Source organism: Chelonia mydas, chromosome 5 (genome assembly GCF_015237465.2).
Source record: "Chelonia mydas isolate rCheMyd1 chromosome 5, rCheMyd1.pri.v2, whole genome shotgun sequence".
Classification (NCBI taxonomy): domain Eukaryota; kingdom Metazoa; phylum Chordata; order Testudines; family Cheloniidae; genus Chelonia; species Chelonia mydas.
In genome coordinates, this window is record NC_051245.2 from 12,486,869 (window position 1) to 12,506,658 (window position 19,790).

The window sequence follows — 19,790 nt, forward strand, 5'->3', positions numbered from 1 at the left end:
CTCTATTGCCCTCACTGTGTTGCCCTTATCTGTTACTGTTTTAGTGAAATAGTCCATTACAACGTGCTCAGCATGGCCAGGGGCCAAGCAGGAACCTCCTAGCCAGCTGTGCGGGGCATGGTTGGGTGTGGGATAATCAGCTCTGTTCAGACTCCCCGAAGATGCCTAGGGTGGTTCAGAACTGACTTTCAGTCTCAAAAGCTGCCCTTAATACATGTAGGGCCTGGGGCCCCCTGCAGATACTTATGCACAGCGCCTCCATGTGAAGCCTATGGAAGTTGCCTACCTGCATTGCCCGCCCTTTGCCAAGTGCTCTCCTTCCCTACCTCTGCTGCTCTCTGGGAACAGCTCTGAAGAGCATGAACAAAGTGATGTGTGTGTGTGTGTGTGTGTGTGTGTGTGTGTGTGTGTGTGTGTGTGTGTGTGTGTGTGTGTGTGTGTGTGTGTGTGTGTGTGTGTGTGTGTGTGTGTGTGTGTGTGTGTGTCTTACGTTTGAGTTTGTAAAGATCCACTTCAGGGTAGAAGTCACAACATAAATAGAGTAACTGTATGCTACAGTCAAAAAAAAATTTAAATGCTATCCAAACCCAATTTGAAACCAGTATCCTTTCTGCTCAGCATGCTCTAAAGCAGCCTGAATTTCTGACCCAATGTGGTTCTTGCTAATTAGCATGACATTTCACATTGCTGGTTTAACTGAGAAAATGTGGGTCATCCAATCAAAACCTCGATTTGGCATGTTCTAAAGCATTAGCTAAGATCTAGTCCTCTCTTCCTCCTTTCACAGACAACTAAAAAGATGCCAACAGACTTGGATTCTGTTTCTACAAGCCAGGATGCAGGCGAGAGCCAAAAGCTGCTTCTCAGAGCATGTGATGTCTTGTACAGATACAGGGCGAGGCTCATGAAGGAAATACTGACTAGGTTATCATGGCCATGAATGGAATGCACATGTCCTGCCTTTGCAGAGTGGATGTACTTTATGACCTGCTGGGTCTTTTCCATCTCTGTCTCCTCTGGATCTTGTGTCTATGATGTGTCACTTTTGCTTGTTCCTCTCTATAATGTTGACTGTGTTGAGATCTCCACTTCTTCTCCAATAAGTTTCCAGTCATTCTTTCAATCCCTAACCTTGAGAGAGGACATGAATGCCTCAGCATTAGGGGAACTGATAACCATATGCACCTGGGTTTCCAGTATAGTCCAAGGGCAGTTCCATATGGAGAAACTGAGGAAATCAAAGCTTCTTTTAAGATACAGAGCTTTGAATTGCCACGCAATCCTTTTTTAGGCCACTAACTCCAGAAAGAGCACAGTTAACTAGGTTTAATAAAAATAGCAGATGTAGAGCATGCCATTCACTGCTGAGAATTACTTCACCCACTAGTGAAATGCAGCCACCTTTCAAGTGGAACATGACAGCTGTTTACCCACAGCACACAGTCAAGGACAGAAACTGAAAACCACAACTGCCCTTTGGAACGGAAGGGGAATTTCAGCAGGCGGAATGAAATTAGCCAAACTGAGCAAACTTGTAGGCAGTGATGGGTAAGGCGTGCTCTGTTGTGCAACTACGGTAAGTTTGAAGACTAATTCTCCTCTGTCATCATTAGCAACTATATGAAATTCCAGCTGGGTATTTCAGAAATCAGTTCTCCCCTGCAAGGGAGAAGGTACATGATGCTTGGTCGGTCATCAGTGAATCAAAGCCATTAAATTTTCATGATGTTAGAGTCACTGCATTGTGTTCAGCTGATCTATTCCTGACAGTTCCTCTTGTCCCTGTCACTTGAACTCGGTCGTAATGTGCTGTCAATACTTTAACAAAGGGCTCCTAAAAACATGTCAACCAGTCTGAGATAAACCCCCGTGGGGCAACGAGTGCATGTTCACACGGAGGAAGGCTGAAGGCCTATTTATCTTCCCCTTTACTGAAACAAAGCTGCTCAACTGTAACCAAGATGACACCATTTGGCAAACAGTGCATTTGCTGAGGACATTTATACTTTGTTCTTGAAAACTGTGCTGAAAACAGGAGTTTGTAACAGAAATGGCTTTGCAACCTTATTGACAGCAGTTACTACCCCTTTCAGAGTGGTAGTTGGACAGCGTTCATGGTCTTAGACAGCTGGGGAGGTTCCGGCAGTCTCCTCTAGGGCACTTCTAGATTTCACCACACTGCAGAAATCTTGAGTCCACTGCAGAGATAAAAAAGTTTGCTTTTCAGCAGTATTTGATTTCCAGGGCTGAGTCTTGTTTAATACTTGTACAGGGCTTTATGGATAACCTCTCAGAAGTGTTCCTTATTTTTTGTATGTCTGCTAGCACCCCTTTTGCAATAGGTGCTCAAGATTATATACCAGTATCCAGAGAGAGCATGAACACCCTGTGAATCAAAGCTGTCACCATATTGTGTTCTAACAGTTTATCCAGGCCCAATACTCCATGATAACAGCATTGTTAATCATCTAGCACCATCCTGTGGTTAAAGCATATCACTTCACTTTCAGCTAACCTTTCGGAAGTCCTAACTTACATTTTTGTATGCCTCTTAGTACCTACTTTATATGGGGTGCTTTCCATCACCACGAGGAAACAGAATTTACACTTGTCCAAAGGCATACCAATGGTAGAAATTAGAATTTAAGAGGCTGTCGAACTCTTACCTTAGCCCCCAATCTTACCATACACCAGACCAGTGGTTCTCAACCCACGGCCCAATCAGCACACAGCTGTGGCCCATGTAATATCCTCAAGGCCATACAGGTAGTGTATATATGTGGATGCTGCCCACGTAACAGAGAGCCGCATATGTGGCCCACAACAGTAAATAGGTTGAGAACCAGTGCACCAGACTGTATATACAATATGCACACCCCTCAACATACTCCAATGCTCATAGTGAAAAAATGTCAATAAATCCTGTCACATCTACAGACCCTACAGTAACAAAAAAAATTATACTTACTTGCTCTGCAACTAGTCCCTGTAGAATGTGGAAACTGGAAAGTCTGGCAGTCTGAGAACAGATCTGGGAGCTAGGAACATCCTAACCCTAGCACTTGGGCAAATCTGTTCAATTAAAATGAGCCTCAGACACTTACCTGTATAAAAGGGGATATTCCTGGAAGACAAGTAGGTAATATATTGATTAGTGTTGTGAAGACAAGTGCTACATATGGCAGGTATTGACACTTGCTGTGTAGTGAGGACCTATGGAATATTCAGTGCCAGTGCATTTTCCTGCAATGGACTAAACATGCATATTGTGCTAACATACAACATAGTCGGTTTTCGCTGTCGACTACAGAATCCTAGTAGTTTGTGTTACGACTTCACCACGCTAAATAGTCACATCTTCCCACTTGTAAGACCTTTCAGCTGTGAATCCCCAGCATGCTTAGATAGTGGAGTATTGCTCCATACAGAACTTTGACAATGAATTAGCACCAGTGGTGCTATTTTAGCCTTGCAAAAAGGATGAAGCAGCTGAATATTATGGAACAAATTCTGAATATTGGACCCACCAGACTCTGAGGAACTTAGAGCTCATTATTTAATAAAAAAATGTAAAAGCAAAGATAGCTATTTTATTCATGCACATGCTAAAGTCTGTAGTTTTGTCTTAACTGTAATAGGGTTCTTTTGTAGGATGATTTATTTCAACAGCACAAATTAAATTCCTGGTGGTTAATAAATACCTAAAACTCTCAAAAGCAGGTAAGTTATATTTTTCCCAGAGTTTGAAGAATGTGGACTAAGATGGTACTGGTAGCTGACCCTTACATTTTTATAACATGCAAGGAAAGCACAGTATATCTGAAAGTTCATAGAATATCAGAGTTGGAAGGGACCTCAGGAGATCATCTTGTCCAACCCCCTGCTCAAAGCAGGACCAATCCTCAATTTTTGCCCCAGATCCCTAAATGGCCCCTTCAAGATTTAAACTCACAACCCTGGGTTTAGCAGGCCAATGCTCAAACCACTGAGCTATCCCTCCCCCCGAAGTTACATATTGATAAGCAGGTTTGAGAGCATTGTTCATTATAGCTATCCTATTATAAACAAGTGGTAATTTTATGTAATGATTTTATGGATAGAGTATTGCTTCCTAAGTTCCCACTAACCTGTGTGGCCGGGCAGCCGCTCAGCAGGCTATCAAGTGCGTTGCACTTCAGGTGTCCCTCTCCCCACTGCCAGGCTTCTCCTGCCCTCTGCCTTGGAGCCCCGGCCAGCTGCTCCCAGGAGCCTCCTGCTTTCTGTGCAGAGCAGGTGGGAGGGAATGGAGGAGGGGGTCACTGATGTCAGGGTGTCCCCCTCCCTCCACCGCTCTACCCCATCTCCACAGAGCAGGAGAGGGGAACAGGACATGACTCGACTCAGGAGGGAGGGAGCTTGCTGACAGCTGCTGCTGCATCTAAACAAGCAGGCTTCAGACTGCTGAGTGCAGATCTCCTTAAAAAGGCAGCATGCATCAGTCTCTCAGCCACACGTTGTCTTTCACACTCACCTCCCAACACAAGTTTGTATTATTGTTGTTACCTGACACTCTGAAACCTGTCAAAAAACTAAACGTATGTTGAAGAGTAGCAGCCACAAGTACTCCTTTAGTTTTTTGACTGGTTTATGCCTTCCATAATTTTTATTTCTCTTACACTTAAATTTAATTCTGAGTAGTAAGTTCTAAAATGCCTAACCTGTCCTGGCTGAAGTAATTATCCCTATGGTAACTTTTTAAATATATATCTAGGCTTTTTTGTTTCTACTGGTGGTGCACATCAACACATTACCTCAAGATGGTGCACATAAAATTCATTCCACACATGGATGGAAAAAATTAGAGAACACCGATTGCTTCTACTGCAATTTGCTCCACAATCCCATATTAGTAAGAGTTGGACTGCTGTTACTTAGCAACTTTACATAACATATTTAAGCACTTAAGTTACACTAAGCACCTCCAGAAGCAGGTGTGCACACAAGCAGATAAGGTGGTTATTGTAAATTCCACTAGATGTCTGCATACTTATCTGCCTATTTAGGCACTTAAAATACCACTGTAAATTAAAGCTGAAGGGTGCTCAGTGATCCAGAACCAATGCCTGGAGAAAAGTGTGAGGGTTATTTATGCTTTCAAATATTTTAGTAATTTATTTCAAAATATTTGGAAGTGGTGTAATTTATAGGGTGATGTTTGACAAATAAAATGTGCAGAATTTTAAAATATTGTATGCAGGTTTTTAATTTTTTGGTGCAGAATTCCCCCAGGGAGTGCCAGGGTACTGTGTGGCACAATATGGGTACAAGCAGGTCAGTGCGGGGTCTGGGAACAGTGGAGATCTGGATGCACAGGAGCTTTGGGGGGGGGGGGTTCTGGATGCAGGGGGAATGGGACTCCACAGCGAAGTCCCGGTAAAGGTGGCTAGGGCTCAATGTGTGTGGCAGGGGGAGCTCAGCTGGGAGTTGGGAAAGGGGGGGTCAGAGTACAGCTGGGTGGGGCCTGGATGCATAGGGGTTGGGCATATGGATGCATATGGGGAACAGCTCCCCATACAGTGACCCTGCTCCTTTCGGCGAAGGAGCCATGGGGCAAGTGGGGGGACGGGGTCACTGTCCACTGAGCTGCTGCCCCGTCTGTCCAACCCCTGTGCACCTAGACACCCCCCCCCCCCGACCCAAACCCCTCTGCGGAGCCTCAGACCCCATCAGGCCCCCACCCCACGATGCAGAGCTTCCTGCAGCCAAGGGAGTTTCGGGGGGGGGGGGGGGGGGGATCGGACCCAGACCCAGCTGCTCCATGCAGGGGAGGAATTCCACCCCCTCCCAGCCAGGACTAACAGCCCTGGGCAGCCAGGGCATCCCCACACCACACACATGACTTACCCATGTTGCCAGGGAGGGGTGAACAAGCACTGGGGCAGACTCTCTTCGCTTCCCCACCGAAACTATTTTTCTGCTGGAAAGCAAAGAACCTGTGGGAGGACGTTTCTTCATTGTGCACAAAACTCCAAGTGTATATAGTGCAACAAGACAGGTACAACAGCCTTATCATATCAGTCTGATTACTGTTTGCTTCCTCTGCTTGCTGTTAGTTTTCTAAGAGTTGCTGTTTGAATCATGTCAAAAGTGGGAGATACACATACAGATTTGAAAGCTGAGACAGGCTACTGGCACATGCTGTGTGTATTGTACCTCAAGCAATAGAAACGGCTAGTGCCAGAGCTGAAAGCAATTAAGAATGAAATAGCAAGTTTACAGTAAACTTCAGTTCCCTTAAGAGACTTAGTGAAAATTACTAAATATCTCCCTGCTCTCCCTAAATAGCTACACCCCCCCCTCCCCCCAAACTGAAATTAGCATTATGGGGGCAAGTAGTACCTGGGCCTTTCATATGCATGAGTTTTAGAATGGTCCTTTACCCCTCTTGAGTTTTCTACATTAGGGAATTGAACATATTCAGAAACCATTTGTTCTAGGAAGTGTCCCAAAAAGTGTTAGGTAGGAATGCGGATAGAATTCTCAGCCTCAATTCAAGTTCATGACTTGCTACAAACTCCATTTATACAGGCTCTTGGTTACTAGCAGGGAGAAGGGAAGATTGTAAAGTGGGATTGTGATCAGGAGACTGACAGCTCCATACTCAAGGTTCCTAGACAGTCTTAACTCAATGCATGCTTCACCAGGTTCCAAATACATGCATTGAGCAGATATTTTATGCTGCAGGGCCAGTACAGCTATAGGAGAATGTGATTTAAGTGGTTTCTAGTACCTATCATTATGATCTGGGCACCTGCTACCAGCCTACCATGTATCTGAGCTGTTCATTTCAGCTACAGAATTTATTCCTATTGATAAGTGACCCAGAAAGGACCCAGACTTTAGCTTTTAAGACTTTAGATTCTCAGTGCCATCCCTGGACAAATAGGTTTACATTAAGCAAAATTTGATCTGAGTATTGTGACAAAATTTGAGCCTTATATTTTCCACATGCTTTCCAGAATTATAAACAGCACTTCAATGAGTAGGGAAAGTTTCAGGGAGTTTTATCAGTTAAAATTTTAAATTTGTGTTGTTTTAGTAATTTATGTATACACACCTAGAATACCTGGATAGAAAGGCGTCAGTTTATAATGAATGTCTAGAGTTTTTTTTTACATGGGACCTTTTATTCTCAGTGAGATATCTGTACAGTCAAGTCACACAAACTTCTGAAGAATGGAGTTAGAGCCCTAGAATTATCAGTGACAAACAGTGTGGCATATTAGAACAGTTAAGCGTTTATGCTTCAAAAGTAGCCAGGAAGTTTGTGACTATTTCTTTCAGCTTGGCATCTGTTTGTTCAGAGATCTTCCCATCAGTCCTGTTAGAAAAAGACAGGCACAAATTACACTTCAGACCCAATAGGTCATTCCTTAACCTCTCCCCCTTGACAAAAAGACCACCACCACCAATGCAATCTAGAATCTTGCTAACTAGTAAGTGGGAGGTCTGTGTCAGGCTAGCAAGTGAGTGAACAGGAATGCAAGGGTAATGCATCAAGTTGTACTTTAGAGTGTACTACTGAAGTTAATATACTATTTTGTGGAAACAACAGTCAGACTTCAGTTGGGTGAGAAGGAAAGTACACTTCTGGCACAAAGTTCAGTATCTAGGTTAAATGAGGTTCTGTTTGTTGCCAGTGACCTTTACTTCAAGATAATCCAATATGCTTCAGATAAGTTTTAGAGACCAGGTCATGTGCCCTCCATTGCTATCCTTCAAATAGTTCATCCCTTCCTTCTCTACTCTCACAATTTAAAAATCCAATTTCAATGCTCAAGACTTCACTGTTACATACCAATAAGAATCTTAATCTTTGTGTTTGACGTATTTACGCATATATCACCTTTAAAATAAAAGTGGGAACACTGAAGACACACATACCTGATTGTGCCTAAAAGGGTCTGTTGCTGGCTCAGAACGTGGGCTAGGAAAGCACTCTCAAATCTGGTGATTTTGCTGGGCTCCAGTTTGTCCAAGTAACCTCTTACACCAGCATAGATGACTGCAACCTGTTCCTCAATAGCCATGGGGGCTGCACAGAAGAGGGTAGTGTTAGCCAACCTGTATGTCTGGCCTCAGAACATAGCTCAGAGTTGTGTAGGAGTCCCTGGAAAGCTCACTGTGTATGTGCAACAAGATGATTCAAAAATAATGAAGACTGCATTCTGCACATAACTTGTTCACAACTACTCAGCTTTATGTTATTGTAGCTGTACTAACAAGCTGACCTGATGATTAGTAGTCAGAAAGTTCTAGTGGCCTAGCAACACCATATCAGAACCAGAAGTCACCCAAAAGGACTGAAGTGTTTCCCATTGGCTGCAGCCGGTCCGACCTTGCTATGGACCCAGACTTGTTTCTTCCCCAGCTAGTTAAGTGTTGGATAAAAAGACAGGGAACTCACAATACTGTCCTTGTTTGAGAAGCTCAGTCAGACGCACACCACGATTCAGCAGCTGTTGAGTAGCAGCATCCAGATCAGATCCAAATTGAGCAAAAGCAGCTACTTCACGATACTGAGCCAATTCTAGCTTCATGGTACCAGCCACCTAAAATACAAGAAAAATTATTGGGTTTGGTTTTATGCTCCATTTTGCAAGCGGCTAAAATCCTCTAACTTATTTTCCTTAGAAAGCTATCAGAGCAACATGGGTTCATTTCAGGTCCATATGATGGGTATTAAATTCACTTAAGCATAAAAGAGCACCATAATGGGTGTAAGGATGAGAAGAAAAAAACAGACTGTCAAGAACAGAGAGAAGGTAAGCAGAAGTTCAGGTAGTAGAGCTGTGTTGCATCCTGAAGTAAATTTGTAAGTGGAGAACAATGTTGCAATTTACATTAAAGTGCAAGTTAGCATTTATCACCTTCATATTTTGATTAAACAGATTACCACAAGTCTGATCAGAGATAATATCTTCAGGTCTGGATTCAACATAGACAATAGTTTGATACTTCTGTTTGATTTCATCATGTCTAAATTGAGAGGGGGGGATTTCTATAACTCCAAAAATATTTACAAAAAACAGAAAGCTGAGGCCAGTTTCTTGAGGTTTAGTCTTTGGGAGTTTACAGTTATTTACAACAGTGAAGTCAGTTTAAGCGTGCAGCTACTTTGTGTGTTACAATCTTAAACGCTAGCAAAAAGAAGTGAAAATGAGTATAGGACAGGACCTAGAGGTCCTTGTTTTTAAGCAGCAAGTGTTCTGGTAACATTTAAGTTATTTTATGCTCACCTGCTTCATGGCTCTGGTCTGGGCAGCAGAACCCACGCGGGAAACAGACAGCCCAACATTGATGGCTGGACGGATGCCTTTGTAGAACAGTTCAGTTTCCAAGAAGATCTGAAGAGAGAGATTTCTGAAGTTTCTACCTAGATACTAACAGGCTTACTCACTATTAAAGTGCACAGTGGATTACTTATCAGATCACTCAATTACACCAGCACACAAGAAATAGATTCTTAAATCCTACCTGTCCATCAGTGATGGAGATTACATTAGTTGGAATGTAGGCTGACACATCACCAGCCTGAGTCTCAATGACAGGAAGGGCAGTCAGGGAGCCACCTCCAAAGGAGTCATTCATTTTGGCTGCTCTCTCCAAGAGACGAGAGTGTAGGTAGAACACATCACCAGGGTAGGCCTCGCGACCAGGTGGACGTCTCAGCAGCAGAGACATCTGACGGTAGGCAACAGCCTGTATAAAAAGAAAAATGCTTTAGAAAAGTAACAAATTTCTAAAGACAAGTCTAAATCATACATCTGTTTAAATTCCAGTGTTAAGTTCCCAAAGCTATGTCAGTTTCTTGAAATAGGGAATATTTCATTTTACCTGTTTGGATAAGTCATCATAAATGATCAGAGCATGTTTCCCATTATCTCGGAAATACTCTCCCATGGAGCAACCAGAATAAGGAGCCAGATACTGAAGAGGAGCAGCATCTGATGCTGTTGCAGAAACCACGATAGTGTACTTCATAGCATCTGAAAAGAGTTTGAGACAGTTATTGATAAATGTTGTTTTGTTTAAAAACCACTTTAGACTCTTCCTCTTAGATTACATACCCCGTTGGACATAAAAATGGACGTCTGAGGTCATATTACTAAAACAGTAATTGTTTGGCAAACACAAAGACAATTCAGTTTACTGACTCCCCAATTAGGGAATTTGCTGCAGAAAAATTTCTATCAGGATAGGTTTCTTTAAGAACTGCATCTGATAAATGTTTACATGTACTGTAAGATTTAGTCAAATTGCCAATCTCAAATTAAGATGCATAGAACAGCAAGCAAAACAATCTTTGGCTTACAAAAAAAACTTTTCCCTAGATAGAGGAAAATAAAATCTCATAGAAACCTGTTATAATAGCGATGAAGTCTTGTAACTAATTCAGTCACTGTTTTGGTCTCCCTCTAATGAGATACATTTATAGTTTAAATTGAAATGAAGCTGCTGCTATAGTATTACATTATCTGCTTAAGTATGCATAAGCTTAAGGGCTCCTTCCTCAGGTGACTCCAAGGTAACAATTTCTCAGCTTCTGCAAAGTTATCACTGCCCTTTGCTCCATGGGACTACAGCATGTTAGAGTGAGAACGTACTGCAGCAGATTTCAACCTTTCCCACCCTGCCAGAAGTTGACACCACTTGCCCACGAAGCAAAGCAGTACACCTCCATTATCAGTGTCGGGTATTTTCAAATAGCAGTGAAAGACTATTGAATTCAAAATAGAGGTAAGCAAAGGAGAACCTTCTTTTTGACCTAGAGCAGTGGTTCTCAAAGTCAGTCCGCCGCGATCTCAAAGTCCAGGCACCGCAATCGGCCGAACCTGCGGAAGCAGCAGGTAAACAAACCTGTCTGGCCCACCAGGACTGTCCCTGAACAAGCAGCGGACCAGCTTTGAGAACCACCGACCTACAACATTTGTAGTTACTAACCATGAGACTACAATTAAGGTCCTTCCTTCAGCCTGACCTACTATCATTACTCTTAAAATGCCCCATTTATTTTGTGCAAACTCATCTGCACACGAAGTATAGACACAGGTTATTTGACATTCATTTATCTACTTTATGAAGTGTGTACAATGCACAGCAATTTGTCAGGGATAGTTACCAGCCTACTGCCAAAGAGAAGGGCTGGCTAGACATTAAAATCAATAGCGTAGTTCTACTCTGAAAAGCCATCCAGACAGGAGCACTGTCAAACTGGAAGTTGCTGAGGCAAGCATGGAAAGAACAGAATGTGCTTTTTCTGCCAACTGGAAGTACTGCAAAACACAATTTGGGATCTGAAATCAAGCTGGGTCTTTTCTTGTGCATCAGAGATTCAGCAGACAGTTTGCTCTTGGGGAGATTTGTGCACTCCCATGACATTTAACATTTGTATTAGTTAATCAAGTTGCACCAGTTAACCCATTATTAAATGCACAGAAGGAATAGTATTAGTGTAAAAGCTGAATTAGAAAGTCACTTTAAAGAATTCCAGTGTTTTCTCCAACTCTTTATACCTGCATCAGTAAGCCTCTTCACCAGCTGAGCAACAGTAGATCTCTTCTGACCAATTGCGACATATATACAGTACAGTTTCTTTTTCTCATCAGTTCCATCATTAAATCGTTTTTGGTTGATAATTGTGTCAATAGCAATTGAAGTTTTGCTGCAAAGTAGTAGAAAGTGAGAACTCAGATGGGCTAATTTGTCCAAGTTACTTTGTTTTCTTCCCTCCACATGTACAGATTAGCTTTGTGTACCCCTTTTCTTCCATCAAGCAACAGCTCCTTAGCAGCTTAGACATTAGACAGTAAGCTTCAGAAGACACAGATTGCTTACCCAGTCTGTCTGTCACCAATGATCAATTCACGCTGGCCACGGCCAATGGGTACTAAACTATCCACAGCCTTGATGCCAGTTTGCATGGGCTCACGCACAGAGATCCTGGGAATGATCCCAGGAGCCTTTAGACCAACTCTCCTACGTGTCTTAGAACCAAGTGGACCCTTGAAAGCAAAGAGAGATTCTGTAGCTATTCACAAAGCATTTGTGACTATATAATCTAAGATACAACAAAATTTGTTTGCCACATTTACCTTTCCATCAATGGCATTACCCAGCGCATCTACGACACGGCCCAAGAGCTCATCACCAACTGGAACATCCACAATGGCACCAGTCCTCTTCACAACGTCCCCTTCCTTAATCAGTCTGTCGTTACCAAACACGACAACACCAACATTGTCCGGTTCCAAGTTCAGGGACATACCCTAAAACAGAGGTGATGCCATTATGGAACATGATGCAGCCAGGAATTCAGTTAATATCTGGTTAAACTGTTGCAAGAACTAAGAGAATTACAAAAAATGAAGGTATTCTGAATGATAACAGGCTTAAACACATTTGAGTTCTCCATAGATAAAGTTACCACAACAGGTAGACTGAGGATGTGCATCTATAGTTAAGCTGGTTCTAGAAGGAAAGGGACCTCTAGAGATATGTTTTAAATTAATGACAAGACACTATGACAATGCAAAGTTATGCATATTGGAAAACCACAACTATACATATAAAATGATGGGGTCGAAGTTAGCTCTTATCACAGAGGAAAGATCTTAGAGTCATCGTGGATAGTTCTCTGAAAACATTTGATCAATGTGCAGCAGCAGTCAATAAAGCTAAGTGTTAGGAACCATTAGGAAAGGGATAAGGACTAAGACAGAAAAATATAATGCTATTACATAAATCCACTTTTGTCACTGGACCGCTAAAAAGATATTAGAATTGGAAAAGAAACAGGGAAGGGCAACAAAAATTATTAGAATACAGGACGACTCCTATAAGAGGAAAGATGAAAGAGAATGGGACTGTTCAGCTTAGAAAAGAGTGACTAGGGTGGGATATGATAGAAGTCTATGAAATCATGGATGCATGGAGAAAGCGAGTATTATTTACCCCTTCACATAACACAAGAACCAAAAAAAGTCACCTGATGAAATTAATAGGCTGCAGGTTTAAAAAAATATCAAGGTGCTTCTTTACACAACCCACAGTCAACCTGCGGAGCTCCTTGTGGGGGGATATTGTAAAGGCCAAAAGTATAAGTGGGTTAAAAAAAAAAAATGAATTAGTAAGTTCATGGAGGACAGGTCCATAATGGCAATTAGCCAAGATGGTCAGGGATGCAACCCCATGCTCTGACTGCTTCTAAACCTCCAATTGCCAAAATCTTGGACTTGACAACAGGGGATGCATCACTGGAGCACTGGTCTGACCCAGTATGACCATTCTTATGATCTTAAAACAAGCAATTCTGGCTTAAGAATAGCAAAAAATTGACAGTTAGCTCTGAGAAGAGACGTACTAATAAATAATTTCCCTCAAGGTAAATATTTCAGTACTATGACAACTGAAATATCAGTTCAAAGGGGTAAACAGTGCCCCTTTAAAAAGTTTTGGTGCACATACTGGATTAACTCTTTTCCTGGGAAGCGTAGTCTTTGAGAAGTGTGTTTTCCAAGTCATCTGTAAATTAAAAGCTCCTTCACTGTACTAGTTTTGGCAATCTAATGTCTAGTTAGATTAAAAACCACCTCACTCCCTGAAACAGTAGCCATAGGCTTCTAGTATCAAGTTCAAGCCCCTTCCCATTATTTTGGAGACAAGTCATATGGAAAACAAAAATCACTCATAAGTTACTAACCAAGCATTCACAGGTGTTGTGAGGATCAGAACAATATGTTCATCTCACTACTTTGTTCATAATGGACTGCTGACTCCTGAATAAAGAATCCAGCTGATTACTGTGCACTGTATTCATCCATGTTAAAGTTCCTTCACTGAACTAAAAAACCATTCCCTGAAACTAGGGAAGCCCCTCCTTCAGACCCTCACAAGTTCACCTGTTCCGTTTAGTTTCTATCTTAAGACTTACTGGATAAGTGAAAGTGTGAAGAAATAAAGCAGCAAGACAGCGATACATCAGAGGGAAACTAAATACCAACACACTAAAACCATGACATTATTGTTCAGATTCCAATTCTGGTCTCCACAACAAATGTTACTCAAAATATTCCCTGCACTCCCATATGAAGCAGAGAATAAGTGCTTCAGCACATAGTATGCCATCAAGTAAAATCTCAGAAGTTCCAATGACGCTTTTAGCATCACGAGGATCACTCAGACCGAAACAAAGTTTTAGTTGTATCAAGTTTACCTTTAGTCCAGAAGAGAACTCCACCATTTCTTCTGCTTGAACATTCCTTAGGCCATATACACGTGCAATACCATCACCAATGGACAGCACACGCCCAGTCTCTTCTAGCTCAACGGAGGTGTCAGCGCCCAGAATACGTTCCTCAAGAATAGAGGATACCTCAGCAGTGCCTGGTAAGAACGAATAATTTTAAACTAGAACAGTACCTTGTTGAAACAGTTGTATGAATTTAGGAGCATTAATTCAAGAAAATACAAGTTAAACCTGGCATAATGCAAGATCTTAGGCACAACTGTTCTTTAGAACTACAGCTTGCTGGGGAGAACAGCCAATGGTAGCCCTATCTGCTCCCATATCTAAATGGGAATTTGCTATCATCATAACAGCACAGCGCCTCTGTCAGGCTTAGCATGATGAATTCAGGAGTGATGCTGGCTAAAGTGTATTAAGATGCGACCACTTAATTCTCAAAAAAAACCATTAGATTTGGACCCACTGAGGGGTTAGAAGCTGGTGGACAGGTAGTAACAAGATGTACAGGGCTCCACTTGGGAGCACCTGGGCTAATCCAGTTGCAGGATCTAAACCTAGTTCCACTGTGGCTAGACTACTATAGCATTCACTTGGACTGGGTAAATATTAAAATTCTGTAAATGCAAACCATACCATTTCACACCCTAATGCGGCCCTCAGGCCAAAAAGTTTGCCCACCCCGGGGAGATTAATCTTGCTTTGTTAAAAAAAAAAACAACACACAAAAAACATGGTTTGTTTCAATCTGTTTAGTCTAACAAACGTTTGTTTGTTTTTTCCCAAAGCAGGATTAATCTAGTCTGTTTAGTTCTTTGTTTTAATTTATGTTTAATTGAATGAGTTGTGTCTTACTCCATTAGAATTTGGTTATGGTACACTGCCAAACTAAGGTCAAAAGCTTGTACCAACAGAGTAGACAAACTAGGCCCATGCTGTTAAGACATTTACATTTTATAAAAAAAAAAGTCATACATCCTGAAAGGTATTAAACCACTTGACTAGTGGTCTACAGCAGCACTGAAAAATACAGCCAACCAGAGAAAGCATACTGCTGGAGGGACAGGGAAACTATGACCAAGGACACAGGGTCAAACCCAAACACTTGAGAAAGCCATGAGTTTAACACGAATACTGAACCAACAGGAACCAGGGGTTTAAGACTTCAAAGCTCTTCTGCATGGTACTCCCTTTAGCTCTTTTAGAAGGGCTAAATTCAACCTTCAGTTCCAGGTAGTCTAGGTAAACTAGATCTGATGCTTAAGACTACCACACCATTCTCTCTAGTTTGAGCATACCATTGACAATTGACCAAGTCATTCAAACAAAATAACTAAGGTACAGCTTAATATCTATGAAACTTCTAAAACATGGTTTGATATAAACAAATCTCCACAAAACAAGGAGATGGGAGACATTGTTACAAACTGAAACGTAGCACTCATATCGCAAGGTCATCTTTCTATCTGCTGTGAATATTGCCGTTTGGTTAGCAAATCTGAACCTGTACATTTGCATGAATAGCATGTGTCTTATGTTAAGAAGTTTTTTTGGACTCACCAACTTTTTGAAGACTAGTTTTGGAGGCATGGATGTTCCTTGTAGCAACAAATGTTGCACCCAGGGCATTTCTGGAAACCTAACAAAAAAAAGCATTTTGTTTAAAGAGTCAGTAATTTTTTTGGGGTTTCTACTGACTATGTAAAAACATGCAGGAGAAACAATATTTTAAAGGACACCACCACCTTGAAAGCCACCTGCATGTACAAAAATTTCCAGACAGAAACCCAACACCTAATGCCTCAATTTCACAATTTGCTTCCTGGCGATACCCCATGCAGAACCCCACTGACTTCAACAGAAGGCTCCTACACAGTTTGAAGGATCAGGCCCAAGATTAGTATAATTAAAAGTAGCTAGTAAAGAGTTCCTAATTTTTAGTTTACTTAATGCATTTTCTATTCAGATTCTACGCTGTCCTCATCACTGTAGTGTATGAGCATCTTCCAGAACTGCTTTAAGCAAGGTGATCACTCACAGCACTTTGGGTTTAATGACTTTCTTCTTTGCTATAACGGTTTTTAAGCCACAAGACCGTTTGATTTTTTTTCTTTTAAGGATTTTTAGAAGAGCACTATCAGAAACTGGGATTTTTTTAAAAAAAAAATGTAATCAATTTAAGCACAGAGTGTCCTCCTTAAGTTCTCACCCTCATAAGTGAGATCCATGAACATGAGTTTGGGTAAAAGACAACAACAAAGAAGCTGGCGCTACCAAGGCAGACTGCACAAGACATAAAGCAGCACTACGGCTTCCAGAAGACGGTCTAATCCACAGTGTTAACACAAGCAAATGCCAGGCCAGTAAGACCGGGACGCCCCCACCGCTCCTCGCTCACCTTCGCCAGGGTCACTGCCTGGGGCTGAGTAGCTTCAGAGATCCCTGCGCTCCCACCCCAGCTCCCACCCGGGATCCCAAGGCGCCTGCTCCGGGGCGGGAGGGTGCCAGGGCTACCCCAGCCCGGAGCTCAGTCCTGCGCTTGCCCTCCCAGACCCCCGCGCGTCTCCTCCCGCCCTAGGGACCCGGGCCGGGCCTGCCCTCGCTGGGGCCGGGCCTGCCCTCGCTGGGGCCGGGCCCCGCGCAGCGCCCAGCCAGAGGAGGAAGATGGTGAGGGGGTCCGGCTCCGGGCAGCCCCACGGGCCCCTCTCAATGTCACCCCAAGCCCGCACTCCAAGATGGCGGCGGGTGCGCCCGGCTCCCCCGCGCCCGGCGCGTTCTCACCAGGCCGGCCTGCCGGGGCAGCGAGCGGGCGAGGGCAGCAGCTACGCGGACCGAGAGCATCTTGCTGGGCTGAGGGGCGACCGGGGAGTGTCTCCTGCAGCTACTGCCGCCGCCAGCGCCTTGCACACTCCGCACAAAATGGCCGCTTCCGCTCCGCCCCTTCTGCGGGAAGGTCACGCCCCTCGCCCCGCCGCGACGGGGCAAGCGCGGGCCCTGACCCGGAAGCGGTTTTGGCAGCCCCTCCCGGAGAGTGAGCTCTTACACCTTTTATTTCACGATGTCGGGGTTTTGTCACCGTTTTTAGGCAGTTTCCTGTTTTTTTTAAAAAAAACAGTTTGAAATCGTTAAAAAAAAAATTGTCCGTTGCCCTTGAAATGGCCCCACCCATCGTAAGCAGAAGCAGCTCCCCCTCCCCCAGGCAGGCCCCGCCTAAGGGGTGAGGCCAGTCCAGGCTGGCAGAGGGTAGAGCTAACTTGTGACCCCTGCCACCCTGTCCCATAGCCAACATGATAGTGCTCATTCCACACTGGTACGCAGTGTCACCAGCTCTCACAATAATATCCCTATGTTTGGTGGTTTTCTTGAAGCTCCAGATCCTGGAGTCATGGGATTCTGAAAAAAAAGGAGGACTTGTGGCACCTTAGAGACTAACAAATTTATCTGAGCATAAGCTTCATCGGATGCATTCAGTGGAAAATACAGTGGGGAGATTTATATACACAGAGAACATGAAACAATGGGTGTTACCATACACACTGTAACGAGAAAAAAGAAAAGGAGTACTTGTGGCACCTTAGAGACTAACCAATTTATTTGAGCATGAGCTTTCGTGAGCTACAGCTCACTTCATCGGATGCACGAAAGCTCATGCTCAAATAAATTGGTTAGTCTCTAAGGTGCCACAAGTACTCCTTTTCTTTTTGCTAATACAGACTAACACGGCTGTTACTCTGAAAACTGTAACGAGAGTGATCAGGTATATAAATTGTTTCATGTTCTCTGTGTATATAAATCTTCCCACTGTATTTTCCACTGAATGCATCCGATGAAGTGAGCTGTAGCTCACGGAAGCTTATGCTCAAATAAATTGGTTAGTCTCTAAGGTGCCACAAGTACTCCTGGTTTTTTTTTGCGGATACTGACTAACACGGCTGCTACTCTGAAACCTGTCATTATTTTTAAGGTTTCAGAGTAGCAGCCGTGTTAGTCTGTATTCGCAAAAAGAAAAGGAGTACTTGTGGCACCTTAGATATCTCATGGTTTTTTTGGTGGCCTGACTCATGAATTTTGAAAGCTTGGAATTTAGGACTTCTAAACAGAAAAGCAAAGTATTATCTATCTATTATCCTACTCAGAACCTATGATTAAGGCTACGATTTAGTCATGAGTCTTTTTAGTAAAAGTCATGGACAGGTCACAGTCAATAAACTAAAATTCAGAAATGACTTTTACTATATACCCAACTAGCTGCGGGATGAGGGGAACTCTGCTTTGGGGGGCTGTGGCTGGGCACTGCTATGGGAGGGGCGAGGGGCTGCTGCTCTTGGGGGAGGGGTCCCAGGGGCCAGCAGCACCAGCGGCCGGGGGCAGGGTGCCAACTTTCTACTCGCACAAAACTGAACACTCCTACCCTGCCCCCTGCCCTGCCTCTTCTCCAAGGCCCCACTCCCGCTCACTCCATCTCGCCTCCCTCTGTTGATCGTTCTCCCCACCCTCACTCACTTGCTCATTTTCACCAGACTGGGGCAGGATGTTGGGGTGTTGGAGGGGGTGAAGGTTGTGGCTGGGGGTGTGGGCTCTGGGGTGGGGCTGGGAATGTGGGGTTTGGGGTACAGGAGGGTGCTCCGGGTTGGGACTGAGGGGTTCGGAGGGCAGCAGGGGGATCAGGGCTGGGGCAGAGGGTTGGGGCATGGGAGCAGACTCAGGGTGGAAGGCAAGCAGCTCCCAGAAACAGCAGCATCTCCCCTGTCCAGCTCCTACACAGAGGCGCGGCCAGGTGCGGCTGTGGTTCCTGGCCAATGGGAGCTGCAGAGCCGGCACTTGGGGCGTGGTCAGCGTGTGGAGCTCCCTGGCTGCCCCTACGCTTAGGAGTCGGAGGGAGGACAGGCCGCTGCTTCTGGGAGCCTGCCTTAGCGCATAGAGCCACGGCATGTAGGGAGCCTGCCTTAGCCCCACTGCACTGCCTACCGGACTTTTAACGGCCCTGTCAGCAGTGCTGACCCGAGCCACCAGGGTCCCTTTTTAACTGGGTATTCTGGTCAAAAACTGGATACCTGGCAACCCTAGCTGGGGGCCACCAAGGCAAGTGACACCAGCTGCTGGGGGGGGCCACCAAGCAGTGGCTGCTCCGTCTGCCCCCGGGGCTGTCCACGCGCTGCTGCTCCCACAGCCCCAGGGATTGTGGTCAGCCTCCTGGGACCACCTGAGAAGCGGCCCGTGCGGCTGGCCCTCGGCCGCTGCAGCAGCACTGTTGTGGCTGGTTGCGGGTCTGCCCACCTGCCAGATGCCCAGGGTAACCTGAACACCACCAGTGCAGCTGGCTGTGGGACCCCTGAGAAGTCAAGGAGGTCATGGAAAGTCACAGAATTCATGACTTCCGCGACCACTGTGACAGACACAGAGCCCTACCTATGATCCGTCTTTATGATACTAAACCAGGATTGCCACCTGTCTGGAATTTTAGAGGAATTGTCTCGATTTTACTGGGGCGATTTTGCATAGTGAA

At 44.1% G+C, this 19,790-nt stretch overlaps 1 protein-coding gene across 1 annotated transcript; it reads right to left on the bottom strand.

Moving 5' to 3' along the window:
- Positions 1 to 7,144: 7,144 nt before the first annotated feature.
- ATP5F1A (ATP synthase F1 subunit alpha) lies at positions 7,145 to 17,341 on the bottom strand. The gene is made up of 12 exons (XM_037902465.2): positions 17,066 to 17,341; positions 15,845 to 15,923; positions 14,255 to 14,424; positions 12,135 to 12,308; positions 11,878 to 12,044; positions 11,556 to 11,704; positions 9,877 to 10,028; positions 9,517 to 9,741; positions 9,279 to 9,386; positions 8,447 to 8,591; positions 7,924 to 8,074; positions 7,145 to 7,360 (listed from the first exon to the last, which is right to left on the bottom strand). Exons 1-12 carry the CDS (start codon positions 17,123 to 17,125, stop codon positions 7,279 to 7,281), a joined length of 1,662 nt encoding a protein of 553 aa, XP_037758393.1. The 5' UTR covers positions 17,126 to 17,341; the 3' UTR covers positions 7,145 to 7,278.
- Between the last annotated feature and the right edge of the window lie 2,449 nt (positions 17,342 to 19,790).

Excerpts from the sequence above, each read along its gene's own strand:
- ATP5F1A (XM_037902465.2), bottom strand. The coding sequence starts at position 17,125 with ATGCTCTCGGTCCGCGTAGCTGCTGCCCTCGCCCGCTCGCTGCCCCGG. Across the intron at positions 9,742-9,876 it reads ATGATGACTTATCCAAACAG|GCTGTTGCCTACCGTCAGAT; the intron begins GTAAAATGAAAT and ends CTTTTTATACAG. Across the intron at positions 9,387-9,516 it reads TCTCCATCACTGATGGACAG|ATCTTCTTGGAAACTGAACT; the intron begins GTAGGATTTAAG and ends CTCTCTCTTCAG.